General features: G+C 34.8%; 1 protein-coding gene across 1 annotated transcript; it reads right to left on the reverse strand.

Annotated features, from left to right (window-relative positions):
• Positions 1-321: 321 nt before the first annotated feature.
• LOC132303739 (clathrin interactor EPSIN 1-like) lies at positions 322-11,940 on the reverse strand. Its single transcript, XM_059801128.1, has 12 exons — positions 11,743-11,940; positions 11,606-11,654; positions 11,431-11,482; positions 8,582-8,661; positions 8,375-8,453; positions 8,151-8,234; positions 7,870-8,015; positions 7,516-7,767; positions 7,019-7,179; positions 5,215-5,402; positions 2,806-3,193; positions 322-849 (listed from the first exon to the last, which is right to left on the reverse strand). Exons 2-12 carry the CDS (start codon positions 11,644-11,646, stop codon positions 626-628), a joined length of 1,695 nt encoding a protein of 564 aa, XP_059657111.1. The 5' UTR covers positions 11,647-11,654; positions 11,743-11,940; the 3' UTR covers positions 322-625.
• Positions 11,941-15,532: the final 3,592 nt, after the last annotated feature.

Raw genomic sequence — 15,532 nt, forward strand, 5'->3', positions numbered from 1 at the left:
CTAGTCAAAATTGAACAATTTGGACCATGGTCTTATGTTCAAAATTCCACAATTTGGACAATATTCATCTTCTACCCAAAAAAATGGGGTATCAATTCAAAGTTCAACAATTTGGACCACTTTCATTTTCTACCCAAAAAATGGAGAAGCAATTGAATGATAAATAGTGTTTTAACTGTAGTAACTTTCAGGCATGCCATGCAACAATGTTTAGAAGAGCATTAAAAATTAAAACAGCTCATCTTATACCTTTTGGGGGCACGCATGCGCGCGCACACAAAAGTTCATCTACTTTCTACTCCACAAAATCAAGCAATGTGCTTCTGTTTACTGAAAACCCAAATTTCACTTGGAAATGGATGGATATAACAAAGGTCTTGTTACAATAAATTGATACACCCAATGTCTCCATAAATCTGGAGGACCTATAAAAGAAGCTATCCAGCAATTATCGGACACACTTTTAAGTCTCGCAGATATTCTGACCCGCAACAACCACTTGTTGGATCATTATATTGTTTTGATGCATGTATAAACACAAAAATATACACCATCGTTCAAATTTTTGCACATACGCATAAAAATACGAGAAAGATATGGTTTAAAAATGGAGAAATGAGCAAAACTATTTTTGGAAGCCACCAAACTGATATTGTTGGTTGCCGAGGCTTGAGAAGATGTCATCTCCACCCATTGCTGTGGATGATGTAAAACCGGATTTACCAAGACCAGAACCTGTACCCATTGCTCTCCCTGTGTAGAATGAAGTCGGGGGTCCCTTCTCCCTTTCATCTGATCCGTCGCTCAACCCACCGACGATGCCAATGTCTACTAGAGATACCTTCTTGGCTGCAAGTGGAATTCAAATTATAGGCAGTCAAAAGATGAAAAACAAGTCAGCAATGTCATATAGATCTACTGCCTCAATCAAAGAGGAGGAGGTGCTTTTATGAGGAATGAAAGCACTGTATGAACAGGTAAAATATGTCCACTGAGCCACCAACTAAATTTTAATATCTATTTCATTGTTGTCACAATCAGTCTGCGAACTTGAGAGGGAGGACATGGGAACCAACAGTTTGAACCAACGGATCAACCATTTGAGTTATAATATACAATAGATGCATTTATGCTAGAACAAAAAAAATAAAAAAATTGAATATAACATGCGAAATGATTAAGCTGAAAAAGGTACACAATGTAATATATGCTTTTGGGGCAATTGGTAATCTAACATGGTATCTTTAGGAAGTCTTGGCTTTATATGCATAATTATTCCCTGTTTGGTGTGCAAGTCGCACTCTTTGCCTCGCCACATGGGGAGGGTGTCGTAACTTGGTACATTGTTGGGTCCATTCTCTAACAACTTAAAATTTTGGGACATTTGGTAGCCTATATAATGACTATGAAACTCAAGATGCTTTTAGGTCACACTCTAGTGGTGTTGGCCTCCTTGTGATGGTTCAAGCGATGGTACCCCCTCTAATGTTTAAAATATCAGAAGTGTTAGAAAATTTACATAGAATACACAACGGTTCAATAATTGAGGACACTCATGCCAGTGAAACCATCATGGGTTCGAGTCACACAGGCTAAATTCTGACTACTAGATTCAATCAATTTCTTGAAAACATAGATCTATTACAGTATGAAGAACATTAGAACAGCAGCACATTGAAAACACAAGGAATGTAACCAGCATATTTTATCTACTGATTCAAGAAGAGCAACAGCTCTTTTAATATATATATATATATAATAAAATCAAATTATCTCATGTTCTGGAACATTCTTCCACACAAACATCAATAGCAAAGTGGAAATTAAGCACAAATTCCTTACTTCACAGGGAAACCTAATGGTCCTAGAAGAGACCCACAATTTTCTCTAGATAGGCAAAAGTTAGAAGAGCTGTCATTTCCCACATTTTACAACCCCTAGAATTCCAAACTCTCAAATTTCACAAATGGAAATCTATTACTGGCATTGGGATAAGCCATGCCACATGAATCATATCTAATTACACAGCAATCAATGCAGAAGGAGATGGATAGCAAACTTGGAGTAGCTTTTAAACACAAATAACCCAAGGATTGGGAATAGGTAGAAGGGATAATACAATAAAGATGGGTCAACTTATGAATACCACTCACAGGAAACAAGCTACGATTGTTTAGCGTTTTGGATGCTTCACAAAGGTAGGGCCGTAGAGGTGAGCAATCAAATCTAGACCCTAAGAAGAAGCAAAGCAACCTACTTTGTCCACATAACTTGCAGAAGGATGCAAACAAACTGGTGGGATCTTAAAATATAAGGCGTCACCTTTGAAATATACATCATAAAGTAGTAGAATAATCAAATGATGTCAGACCTTATATTATTGTGGTAAAATGAAAGAAAAGATCCCCTAATCAGACATCCAAACTCCACCAATCATCATGATATTTGACTACAAATGTTTAGTGGGGCCTATAATGTGGTGAACCACACATCCTTAAATATGTGACACATCTAGTGGGCCTTTGAGAGCCCATACATCAGATGTGCATAGTTATCAGCATGCTTAAACATTACAAGTCATTAGACTCATTACAGTTATTTATTCACAACTCTGAAACAAAAAAAATTGAACGTGTTTTATTCACAAGTCATTACAGTTAAGAGGGCTGTAGTTAGTATTTGCAAGTATCTTAGACTTTTTGTTTAGACTGAGATTCATGAAAAGGAAAATAACTTGCGCTTAGACTGAGATAATAAAAATAAAAAATAAATAAAAAATAAAAAAAAAGGATAAGGAAAACTTACGAGCAGATATATTAAGATCAATCAATCCTCGGGTCAAAGAATCTGCCCATACGCCAGACTTCACTTGGAAAGTATCCTTCTTGGACGGTGGAGGCTTAGAATCAGTTGAAGATTTTGCATTTAAGTTGTTATGGCTGCTAATAGGATTTTGTGTAGGTTCTGTAGATAATGAATCAGTATGAGAAGTAAATACACCAAAAGGATCAGATCCATCAAAATTGTTCAGTGGAACTGCAGCGAAAGGATCAACAGCATTTGTGCTCATTGTTTCGGATTTTGAGGACTTGCTATCTGGTTGCACAATTGGATCAGGAACGGCAAAAAGATTTACTGAAGAAGAAACTGCAGGAGACAAAGCTGGTTGAGGAGCAAATGGATCAACAATGTTCTGCACAAATGATCATGAAATAATGAGTTAATAAGAACAAAAATGACTTCGAGCACCAGATAGATGATAACTAAATTCTGAATCCATTTAAAGAATGACCATTGCTTATTTGTTTCAACATAACCAACCAAAACATTCTTTCACAGCATCTCATAGAAGACAGTTCCATAATTTCATTTTTTGAGAAAGCCATTTCATGAAGTTCAATTAGGAAGCATTTTAGAAGACTTTAAGATCAACAAATCAATAAAAAACCACAAGGAAATACGAAAAGAGTTATCCTTCCCAACCATCAGCATACATTCCAAGACACCCCCCCCCCCCCCCCCCCCCCCCCCCACAAAAAAAAAAAAAAAAAAAAAAAAAAAAAAAAAAAAAAAAAAAAAACCACAAACTTGTATCTGTAGAATACATTGCACTGCAAAGCAGAACAGATTCAAAGCAAACTAGTCAAATCAGGGAACACTAATATTAGTCAAACTTTTAAACACACACATGCATGCTCATTCACAGGGAAAGAGAGAGAACCAAGTACAAAAGCAGTTACAAAAGCAGTTGCATACAAACAAAAGATCTCTAGGAGAATAATACATCTAGCCTCATCCACACAATTCAATTAAAAAAAGCAAACAAGTTTTGCTTGAATTTAAAAACTTCAAATACTAATTACACACATATTTGAACCTCCAAATAACAATCAGCGATGAACCAATGAGCCAATTGTATTATGGAACTGCATTATTTGACCCCAGTGAAACCAGCCTATAAATTACTCGGAAGACGGTGGTTAAGTAAAGGGCGAGGGTATATGACCCCAGGTTACAGAAGGCACCCAGAGAGAAGATACGAATAAAAGACCCCGTATCAAATTTAGTTTAAATTTCCAAAGTACTTAAAATAATAATTCTTTAAGTTATATAAAATAAAGGAAAACATCCAAGACTTATTTTAAAGGCTGTTTTTCATCCTTAAGGAGAGAGTATATTTTGAGATAGCGTCTTGCTAAAATGATCAGCGCAAGCTGTACAGGACAATCACCAAATGATTGCGAGAAGTTCAACCTTCTCTCTCTTGTCACCAGATAGTAATGGCTCACATAAGTAACTGTCTTCGTTACCATGTCAAGATGTAATAGGCATGGTTTCAATTGTTCTTGAATCTATAGCCGCAGAAACAAAATTGTACCTGAATCTCTCTCCCTCTCTGTTTTTATTTATCATCTATATCTCAATTGTTTCTCTGTCAGTTATCTTTACCTTATTGAACTTTTTGCAACGTGCAAATTTACTTTGACTGCACCATTGCGAATTAATTTTGAAATTGAGACATTTAAAATGTATTATACTTAAGTTGCTCGTATGAATGTTGGTCTGTTGTTAGTTATTTATTTAAATCAATTAATATCAAATAGATTTTGGCAATTAGTTATTATTAGATAAATCCAAAGAATCCAATCTGTAAAAGAATCATTTCCTGGAAAATTTCTTAAGTTACTTAACCCAACTGGAATTTTTTTTGAAGGGGTATCAAATTTTCCTGAAAATATGTTTCCAGTGAACGAAAACAATGTTAGGTCCTGGAATGTTGCACATTTAAATAAAACCCCAGAATTTAAATTTTTTAATATGCTGGAAGACACAACAAAACTATTCAAATGAGCAAGCTATGAGTAGTCTCTCTCCCTCCCACCCTGTGTCATGAGAGCAGTCAGAATGTTTCACAATACCAAACTCTGGGGACAAATGGTACAAAAGGATTACATTACAATATTTAACTGCAGTTCAAAAGGTGCCAGCTAGCCTAACTTGTAAAGTCTCTAGGAAGTTGGTAGTAATAGAGACCTGGTACCAAAGCCTGCCTTCATCCAGCATGGAGGGTTATGAACTTATGGTAAAGTCTCTAGATAGTTGGTGGTGCCAACTACCCCAACTTGTTAAGGTACTAGCTAGCGCTTGTCTAGCCCATTTGCCTCTGGACCCAAAAAAAAGCACTTCCAGAAATTAAATCAAAAAATATCTGACCTGAGTCTCAGAACTCCCCCCTGCTTCTACGTGGGGTGATGCTGATACAAAAGTTGCTTCGGCAAACAGATCAACCTCAGAAAAGTCGGTGGACATTTCTGTGGGAACAGATGCCGGTGCATCCATGAGGTCACCAATCAAACTTTCTCCAAAAAGATCGCCTTGGTTAGAGCTTCCAGCAGCAGATTCTGTCAATGCAACAATAATTTAGAATTAACAGAAAAAAAACATAAACATAGATGCAGAGGATTATATATCAATTATCAACATCAACAAGGATATATATTATCAATTTTAGTATCCAATGATGTTGAAACATGATTTATGAAACTACAATAACAAGATTGAAATGGAAGGCCCTTCTTCCTGGCAATGGTTAGAATCTCGGATATTGTGTTCACCACATCTTGGCACCACTTCATATGCTTCCACGACCAACTTATTCTCCACTCATATGTGTATAAGGACACGCCTATTGAATTTTCTAACATGGGAACCGCAATAAAGTTTCTAATTTCTTCAATAACTTTTTTTTTTATACGTAAAAAGTAAAATTAAAAAAAAAATACAATAAAAGCAACGTATTTATTTTATTACACCTATGCTATCATTGTTTTAACATGTTATACATATGCATTTATAGGTTGAGTTGGGTCCTCATTATTTATAGGTTGAGATGGTTCAAAGGGGGTATGAAGAGGATTTTCTCTGGCAATAGATTCCGTTTTGCATGTTTTTTCCCTTTCAGATCAAGTGATTGATGGGATAATAGACAATAATAGTTTTAATTGAGTTTTAGATTAGAATCTGTGTCCTTTTCCAGAGGTTATGAATAAAATGACCAATCACGACTCAAATATTGTGATATTAATATATTATAGCTTATACGCTTGCTTAATTTCCATATACTATCAGATTAGCTATGGATGAGGCAACAGCTCCGCAAGCATAAGAGCGGAGCAACAATTTCATCTGACTATGAGTGTAGCAAATCTTTTAATTCTACGTATTAAAGCAAGTGCACAACAAAGGATAAAACTGCATGCAACTTCATCATAATAGTCAAAGGTGCATGATAAAGGTTACCATGTACAATAGAGCTGACCACCAAAGTGGACTGACAACTATAACATCACACAACTTTTGCTTTGAATTTCAATTATGGCTGAAAATTCATCTGCAACTCCAAAAATTTTTATATTTAATAACTTAAAGAGCAGTCACAGCATTTACTCAACACCAAGGCAATGAGGTGTCAGTAGATGTGGACCTTGATCAGTTGAGGCAAGATTCTTCTGATCAAATCATGAGAATTCCCATTCCTCCTTGCTCTTCCAACATTTTACAATACCCTTAATAGACACAAACCGTTTGGCGAACTTGATATCATTATGCAAGGCAGACATAAGAACTTTGGTTGTTTTATTCCAAGCTCGCCTCTTCCATGCACACAACATGGTGCAGATGCACAAATAAAGTATTACTGCCTTCTTCAACATTTGTATGATATTCCAGTCAACATGTCAACAAGCATTAATTCAGTCTTATTGCCTTTTTCCGCATTTGTACAATATCTCAATCTATATATCAACAGCATCTTATGTGAATGATAAAGTGTGATTGCCTTCTTTTCATCATTGCATAAACACTGGATATGCTTTAATAGACATTGGTTGAACTGGTCGTGGCACAACATTTGCCAAACAATTATTGCAAATATTTGCAATACAGGGCTTTTCTTTTATGAGTTGCATTAAGAAAAAACTAAGTTTATAAGATTTATTTTGGCCTAGAGAATACTTACTGGCACCAGAGGTTCCCCGGGGATCGAAATCATCAAATTCATCTTCATAATTATTAGAAGGTGCACTTGAGCTTTGTGATGGAACTGAAGCATACTTATCATGGTCATTACTCCTTGTTGCTGGTTTTGATGCACCAGATATTAATTTATCCTGATCCTTGCTGGAGAGCATTCATTTGCAAGATTAACAAAAAGCAGAAAATAATAAACTACAGAAGCAAAGCAACATGCAATGATTGAAGCTGTTTAACAGAATCTATAATAAATGACATAATTGTAGTAAACATACTTGTAGACAACGACCAAGAATCTAAAACTCCAAGCACAAGCAACGGCATGAATCTCTATTATAAATGACTAGAAAACAATCACTGCTACTTGATATGACTTAAATATTTCCCCAACTAAAGATAGCATGGTTCTGCTTTTTATACTACATACTTCAAAATCTGAACTCTTTGCAAACTAGTATGAACAACGATAGTAACAGTGCACACCTGTGTGTAGACCCTTTCTTCAAGCCATTCCCTTGATTCTTGCTGGTAACCCCTTCACTTGACTTGGAAAAATTATTCTTATCAAACTTATCTTCACCATATCGATCATTGTCTCCATAACTTTCCTTGAAATTATCACCATCTCTTGTGCCACCAAAACCTCCATACCGATCACCACTTTGCAAGCTGCTGCTACCAAATGAGGTTGAACTTGACTTGTACGATATTCCAGTTGATGAAAGTCCAACGTACCTTGACATGTACAAAGATACCAACTGTCATCTAATCCCACGACAAAATCTCAAGAATTTAAAGTACACGTATATAGCCCGAGTATTTGAAGAATATGCTTACTTGTCACGGTTTGCAGCAGCTTTATTTCTAACTTCTTTTATCTTATCTTTATTATTCAAAAGAGACACAATGTTTTCTACCTTCTTCCTCACATTGATTCCCATATCCTTCCCATTTAGCTCAACATATTCAAAGCTTGAGAGTGACTGCATCAAAAAAATGAAAATAAAAGAAAACATGTTTATTTAAAAAAAAAAAAAAACAGAAGAAGCTGACCTGTTTTATTATTTCTGGAGAATTTGATTGGCAAATTTAGCCCCCCCCAAAAAAAAAAAACTTACCGAGATCTGGAAACTATGTTCAATTATATCGTCAACTGCACGTTCAGATCCATGTGCCACCAAATACTCTATAACAGCCAATGCCTTTTACAGAAATTATTTCAGAAATTTCAGGAATACAAGGTTAAAAGACAATACAGGCCAAAAAAAACTTGAGAAGAGATGAAGATTATTTCCAAAGTATCTGACTGTAAAGGATGAAAAATGCAGGAATATTGTACTACCTTGTAGACAAAACGCCAGTTCCGGTCAGTTTCTTTCAATCTTGTCCAGAGAACATTCATCACCATCTGACATTCAGTGCTGGAAGATATCACAACAAATCAGCTATATAAAAGAAAAGCAAATCTCTTTTTTCTGTCACCAAAGTGATACTGGTGAAAGGAATAAGAATGTCACATAATTGGAGTAGATAAAAGACCAGAGCATACAATTTTTTTGTCGCTTGCGCTATCTCTGCCAATGCAGAACCATGAGGACCCCAAGGTTCATCATCCGTTGCATCCAATACCTGCGCCACTTTCAAGGAGTTAAGAAAACAGCAATATCACAAAGGTTGGTTTTCAAAGAGTTTATCAATGCACAATTGTTTAAACAATCTGCAATACTCAAGTTTCTATCATTATTTCACGTCTGCAGCCTAAGCCCAGCAATGGAGAAAATAAACTCATCCCATCCTACATTCTTATTACTTGTCACCTCCCTATTTACATGGAAGACATAAGTTTGGGTTGATCCACTCAGACTTCCAGGATGCAAAAGGAAGCTATGGTACTGAAGTGCGGAAAGACAAGATGCGCATCTAAAACAAAGCAGAGAAGCCACAACCAATGAGCATTTCATCATGAGCATTCTAAACTAAGAAGTAATATCTAAACCTTATAGACCTCAGCAGCAAAAGCAAAGTTTAAACATTTTTTGATGTCCAATCAATTGAAATCAATACAGGTCAGCAAAAGTAAAGTTTAAACATTTTTTGATGTCCAGTCAATTGAAATCAATACAGGTCCTAATTTCATGCCTACGGAAATACAAAACTCAAGTTCAAGTTTCTTTGAATATTGGGAGAACAATGCAGAGCACGCAAAGTTTATGAATACAGGTCCTAATTTTTTTTAATGTCATACTCCTACTGGTAAGTGGAGAAGGCCAACAGCATATAAATATCTATGTAATCAATCCTTCTATTCAATAAAGTGAAGTTTTTAAGAAAATTGGGGATCGTTTGACGTCTAATGGAGCCTTACCTTTGGGATGACTCTTAAGAATTCTAAGTAGGATTCCTATATTATTGTCTTCTTCTTAAGTTTCACATCCCCTACAACAAACCCCCCAAATCATCCAAAAACAACAACATGTTCTCCTCCTTTTTGTCCTCACTTTAACTTCTAAAATCCTAAATTCTGGGCAGGACTCCTGAAACATTCTTCTTTTTCTTTTCTTAAGTTTCACATCCCTAAAACAACACCTATATCATCCCAAAACTATACCATACCAATCCCTAGTCAATCCTTCTTACCTTTTGTCCTAACTTACACATCTAAAAACCTAAGTAGTTACCATCCAGAAATTTCAGCAACTAAATTTTGCAATTCCAGCCATCAATAATTTTTTAAAACAAAATTGAATTCCACCACTTTCCATCGAGAAGAAGGCCTTACAACCTTTCTTTTATCCTTGAACATCCTAAACCTACCAACTTTCTGTAACCCACTACACAACCAATTGTATGCTGCACTATTCTAAGTTTCCCAATGTTGTCCTACATCATTGGGAGAAAATGATGTAAGATTTGGAAACCTTTTTTTCTTTCTTTATAGGCTGACATTTAGTTATATTTGGTTACTCTAGATAAAATGAATTCATGAAAATTAAAAATGGAATACAAAATTCTCAAATTCTTGGCATAAGTTATCCATTGCAGAATAAATGCAACTTTGTAATACTAACTTTAAAAACACAAAGTTGTGATATATATACTTCCACATTTTGATTGCTACTTCAGATCTTTCAAAATCAAATGTTAAACCCAATAAGGAGGGGAAAAGAAACGTTAACTTCATATCAACGGTTCATTTTCCTTTCTTCCAACCTTGACCCCAAAGCACTGTTGATCAAATCTTCTATGAACAACAAACCAACAAATGTACGTCTGCTTTCATATCTATTTATATCTATACGATCAAAGGCAAAACTATTCAAAATACAAATAAATATATGCTTCCATAACACATTCAATCAAAAGTAGAAGGGTGTGTTAAAGTGCAAAACCTAAGGGAAGTTCAACCTTATTTCATAGACCTTCCAGGAAACTGTAGATCATGAAATAGGAATGGAAATTTGATCTGAATGTCCCCGTAACCCATTGCTGTTCCTTCTAAGAAAGATTGCAGTGATATGTCCTCTTTGTATATGATGCATGGTTCTAAATTGATTGAAATTCCAAGTCATACTTTTATTTAAAAGAAACCCACTAAAAACAAGAAATTATGAGACTGCACCCACGAAAATGTAAATAGGCAAAATGAGCACTTGTGTGATCATATTGAGAATCACTTCCCTATAGACAAACCAACCAGGAAGACCTGGACTATTGCTTACACTTAAAACGTGTTTAAGATTTTGTATGAATAAATAATGGGCTTCAAAGTTTGAAGAAGAGGGATTAAGATATAAAATTGCTGTTATGAAATTCAACGGCTCCATGGAGACTATCTACAGATATGGAATTGGCTGCCGATGTGCTCCTCAGTTAGCCTATTTTCAAGTTCAACTAAAGAGAGAAAATGATTTCCTCGCAAAAACAATCAATGCTCGGATAAGATGATTTGTAATACTAGTCCATCATTTAAATGCCATAAGTGAATGCATCTCTTCTTTCCTTTATAATTTCTTTCAGACAATCATTCTTGGTATAAACCCATGATAAAAGGCATGTCTTTTTTTCCTTCTTCTTCTTCTTTTTCTTGTGTAGGTTATAAAAGCCATGTCTTCGTTAATACAGTTTTCTTTAACTACTTCTCACTTGTACAAAAGATCAGAAACTGTGAAAAAATGGAATAGGAATAACAATCCCAAATATGTGTAATCGGGTTAAGTAACAATAGCTACTTTATGCGTGAATCAAATAAAACCCATCCACCAGCTTCACAAAATCACCAATTTTAAATAGTAATTTGCATCTAAACCAATACTATATATGCTCATAAATGAATACACACACAAACACAAGTACATGTATGAGATAAATTCGAAACTTAGTAGAAGATAGAGGTTTTACCTTCTGTTCGATCTCAGGGACCTTCAAAACTTTCAAATTTACCTCCCTCTTACTGAAATCCATATATAAACAATACATTTAAACATACACCCGCAGTGAAAATTGAACCAAACCAATTAAATTGATAAAGCATTCAAAACAATAGAGAAAGAGAGAGAGAGAGCATGAAGCTCACATTTCGCGGACTGTTTGATCAATAACCTTCATGAAATCCATCGCTGAATCTGCAATAGATAATGTGAGTAACAGATCTGAAGAAGAGCAATCACATTTGTTACGACTGGGAAAAGATCTAGAGAGAAATTGAAGTACCTTTGAGCAGATGGAGTTACAGCAGTAGGTATATAGGTTAGATCTCGCAGTGTTTACAGAATAATTTGTGTGTACATATATATATGTGTGTGTGTGTACAGAGAGAGAGAGAGAGAGGGAGAGAGGATGTTAGTGATAGGAGAGAGAGAGAAAGAGAGGCCAAAATGATCTTTGAGTGAAAATTTCGCTTCCGCTTTCACCTCGCTCCATCAGTTCCGCTTTAATTTCTATCCGAGTCGGCCAATCCGAGTCACGCGCAATTCCTCTCTAATTCTATCCGAGTCACGCGCAATTCCTCTCTAATGTAGGGTGCGGGCCAACCCGAATTCATATCAAAAATTTTACGAGTTTGGACAATATTTTTATAATATGGGTTAGATTTGAATTTAAAAAATTAATTAGAAGTTAATTAAAATTGAGCATGGGTTTGAGGAACCCCAATTGTAATTTTTTTTTTATACATATATTTATTTATTTATTTTAAATATATTGTAAATAACATTCAAATTATGATTATCTTTTATTGTATGCTAACTTAACACTTTAATTTTTAATTTGGAAATTGAACATATTAATAACTCGAATTAATTTAAATTTTTAGTTCAAAATTTCAACCAAATTTTAAAATTTAAGAATCCATTAAATTTTGATTGAGTTGCTGGAGTAGAAGTAAACATTTCATATATATTGAGCAACGTTTAAGTTGCAGCCTTAGTTATGACAAAATTTATGAAGTATTGAACATTTCAAATCTGTCCATTTGATGCTTTGTTTGACCGAAGAGGTGGAATATTTGATGGGGGAGGATATCACATGATAAAAAAAAGATTTATTTGGTATGATGGAGCAAAATAAAAGAATTTTAAACTCTTTTGTTTTGATGTAAAATATAAATATATATAAATTGAGAAGTGCTAAACATAGTCGCATATTTGATTAGTTAAAAAATAAGTTGTAGTTAATGTATTTTTTTTTATTTATTTTTTATTATAAAACTTCAACTTTAAGACCAGATTATCCTTTAAAATTATTTTCTCTTTCTTTGTAATTTTATTTTTTTTCTTTATTTTTAACAATTCTTTTTTAACTTTAGTTCTTTTTTATTGAATATATATGAATATACTTTATTCTATACTTTCTTTCATTTTTTTGTTCACTTGTTATATATATATATATGTTCCACCTTGATGGATTTTTTATTGAATTTTATGTAATTTAATTTGGTCTTAAAAGTTGAAGTTTTATTGTTTCAAAAAAATAGGAAAGATGCATTAATTACAACTTCTATAATTGAGTTTTTCAACTAATCAAATGTGGAAGCTTGCGCGATGGTGAAAAAAAATTCAAAGAAAATAAATCACGTCGAAACAAGACGTTCATATGATGAACTTTTTGTAAAAGAGTAATGATATGTGTGATGTTTCTGATTTTCAGCATTTTTCAATTTTTCATAAATTTTATTGCTGCAAGGGCAATTTCGTCTTTTCACATTTTATGTACGGGATTGTGGTTGGGTCCAATTGCATTTTGTGCATTTTAATTTATGTGGATTAAGTAGTATTTATGTGGTGGTGCATCTATTTGTATATATGGTGTAGAAATTTAATCAAAAGAAAAGTAAAAAACATAAAATGGTATTAGTGGGCCCCACCACTAACCACATAAGTGGTCTTGAGACAACATTTTGTCTCAAAATTTCTCACTCTCCGTAGCTCTCTCTCTTCTTCTTATTTCTCTTCATCTTTTCTTTTCTTTTTGGAACCAAGCTTTGAATCAAGATTCCATCCTTGTTACTTGGAATTTTTAAGTGTCGTTTGAGGCAAAACGAAAAGCACGATGAGCTCTACGCGTGAGTACCAACAATTTCAGCTTTGGGTCTCCCTTTGGGTTTCGAACTTCTTGACCCATTTCAAGGGTTTTGCGCAATTAAGAGGTAGGGACTTTCTAATCCACATATTCTTGCACTTTTGTGAGTCAAATTACTTGAATTGTGTCTTAACATGATTATTTGTGCTAATTGTAGTTTAAAGTGATTTGATTGTGTATATGTGGTTATGCAAGGACATGTATTAAATATATTGTGTGAAAAGCATGCTTATGTGATAAATTTCTATGCCTAATATGTTGTTAACATACTATGAATGATGGATGAAAGATTGCCTCATGGTGTTTATGTGAAAATCCTTCATTATTATAACATTAAAAGTATGAGACATGCATGTACATCATTGGATTGCATGATGGGTAATGTTTTGAATAAAGTAAAAGGGGATTTTCGGGAGAAAATTGTTTTAAATCGGTTTTGAGAAAATCCGGTAGCCGCTGGGGTACCAAAAGGCCGGAGTGTTAATATAGCCTAGAGGGAACTAGGGAGTCGCCCTAGCGTGGTTGAGCTAGCTGGGCCTCATAATGACGCCGCGGGGGTACCAAGGGTCAGAGACACTAGCCAATCTTTTTCTCGTGTCGCTGCGGGGTCACCAAAGGGCGGGTTATATTAACAGTTTGATAGTGATGGTTTTAAATGTGAAAATGGAGAGCGACATCGGCATGCATTGCATCCCCATTGCATCATATTATTTATGTTGAGATTGGAAACCATATTATATTCTTCTTAACATTGTATGACCCCGATTCCCATTGTTCTATTATTTGTATTAGATTTACGGGGACTCAAGAGGTGTGTCTTAGGCGCCACTTACTAAGCAAATTGCTCACCCCACCTACTTAACATTTTTCAGGCCACGGTAAAGAATTAACAGATGGAAATACACCTCAAGCTTGAGGGGACTTGAAGAGTACTTTGGATGTAAATTTTGTAGAACTTGAACTCGTTTTGTAAGCATATATATAACAGATGTAGTAACTTCATTTTAGTATGTAAAGGATAATGTAACTTGAAGCTTGAATCCATTTTGATGTAAATTACCCATGATGTAAAGCCTAAATTTAAAACTCATGTAATTGTATCAAATGATGTTGCAAGGTGATTATGTGATCATGTGTTAGTACTCTAGTCCATGATTGTTGATGATACATTTTTGATTGTTTAGTTCGGATTTGGACCATTCCAAAGTTCCTATTTCAGTTTCCATTCATTTATAAAAAGAGTAGCACCTTAATAACAGGTTCAGGACTCGAAGGAGCCATTTTGGTCGACCGAAATGGCACATCGGTCGACCGAACCTCTTGCAAGCTCTCAGCATCTCCTGTTTTGGTCGACCGAAATGGGGTTCAGTCGACCGAACCATCTTGCTGCTCTCGGGATCTCACTGTTGGACTTTTGGTTTTATTTGGGGTGTGCTTTGGTCGACCGAAGCTCTCCATCGGTCGACTGAAATGCACTGGTTGGTTCCACTTTGCCTTATTTCCTTGTTATTCCACTTTTGAGTCTCGAGGCATGTTTTGGAGCCATTGGGAAAGCTTAGTTCGATCCTAATGATGATGTTTGACTCTATAAACGATGAGTTAGACCTAGGAAACCTCGGGTCCGAGTCAAGACCCGACTAATGGTTCGGACCTCCGAGTTCGGGTTGTTACAATATGCATGCTGATGAACCCGCCCTCAGTTAGAGTAATTTAAATTTTCAATTTTATTAAATAGCACCTAATTAGTAATAAATTAAGACAGTATTTATCTTTCAAAGTGTTTAAGTCAATAATAGACAATCAATCGTTAATAAAATCGATTTAGAGCTCCTAAATTACTTGTTTTTTCTTAAAAAATTAACTACTAGATTTAATTTTTAAATTGATATTATATATTACTTCTTATTTTAAGTGTTTTTATCCT

This window comes from Cornus florida, unplaced genomic scaffold, assembly GCF_030987335.1.
Source record: "Cornus florida cultivar Cherokee Brave unplaced genomic scaffold, ASM3098733v1 CherokeeBrave_3.0.0_Hap2_Chr04, whole genome shotgun sequence".
Classification (NCBI taxonomy): domain Eukaryota; kingdom Viridiplantae; phylum Streptophyta; class Magnoliopsida; order Cornales; family Cornaceae; genus Cornus; species Cornus florida.

Bases quoted from the DNA above. Each gene is read 5' to 3' on its own strand.
- LOC132303739 (XM_059801128.1), bottom strand. From the start codon at position 11,646: ATGGATTTCATGAAGGTTATTGATCAAACAGTCCGCGAAAT. The intron at 8,016-8,150 runs GTAAGTTTTTTT...TTTTTGATGCAG, and splicing joins AACATAGTTTCCAGATCTCG to TCACTCTCAAGCTTTGAATA. The intron at 7,180-7,515 runs GTGTGCACTGTT...AATGCTCTCCAG, and splicing joins AAGAAAGGGTCTACACACAG to CAAGGATCAGGATAAATTAA.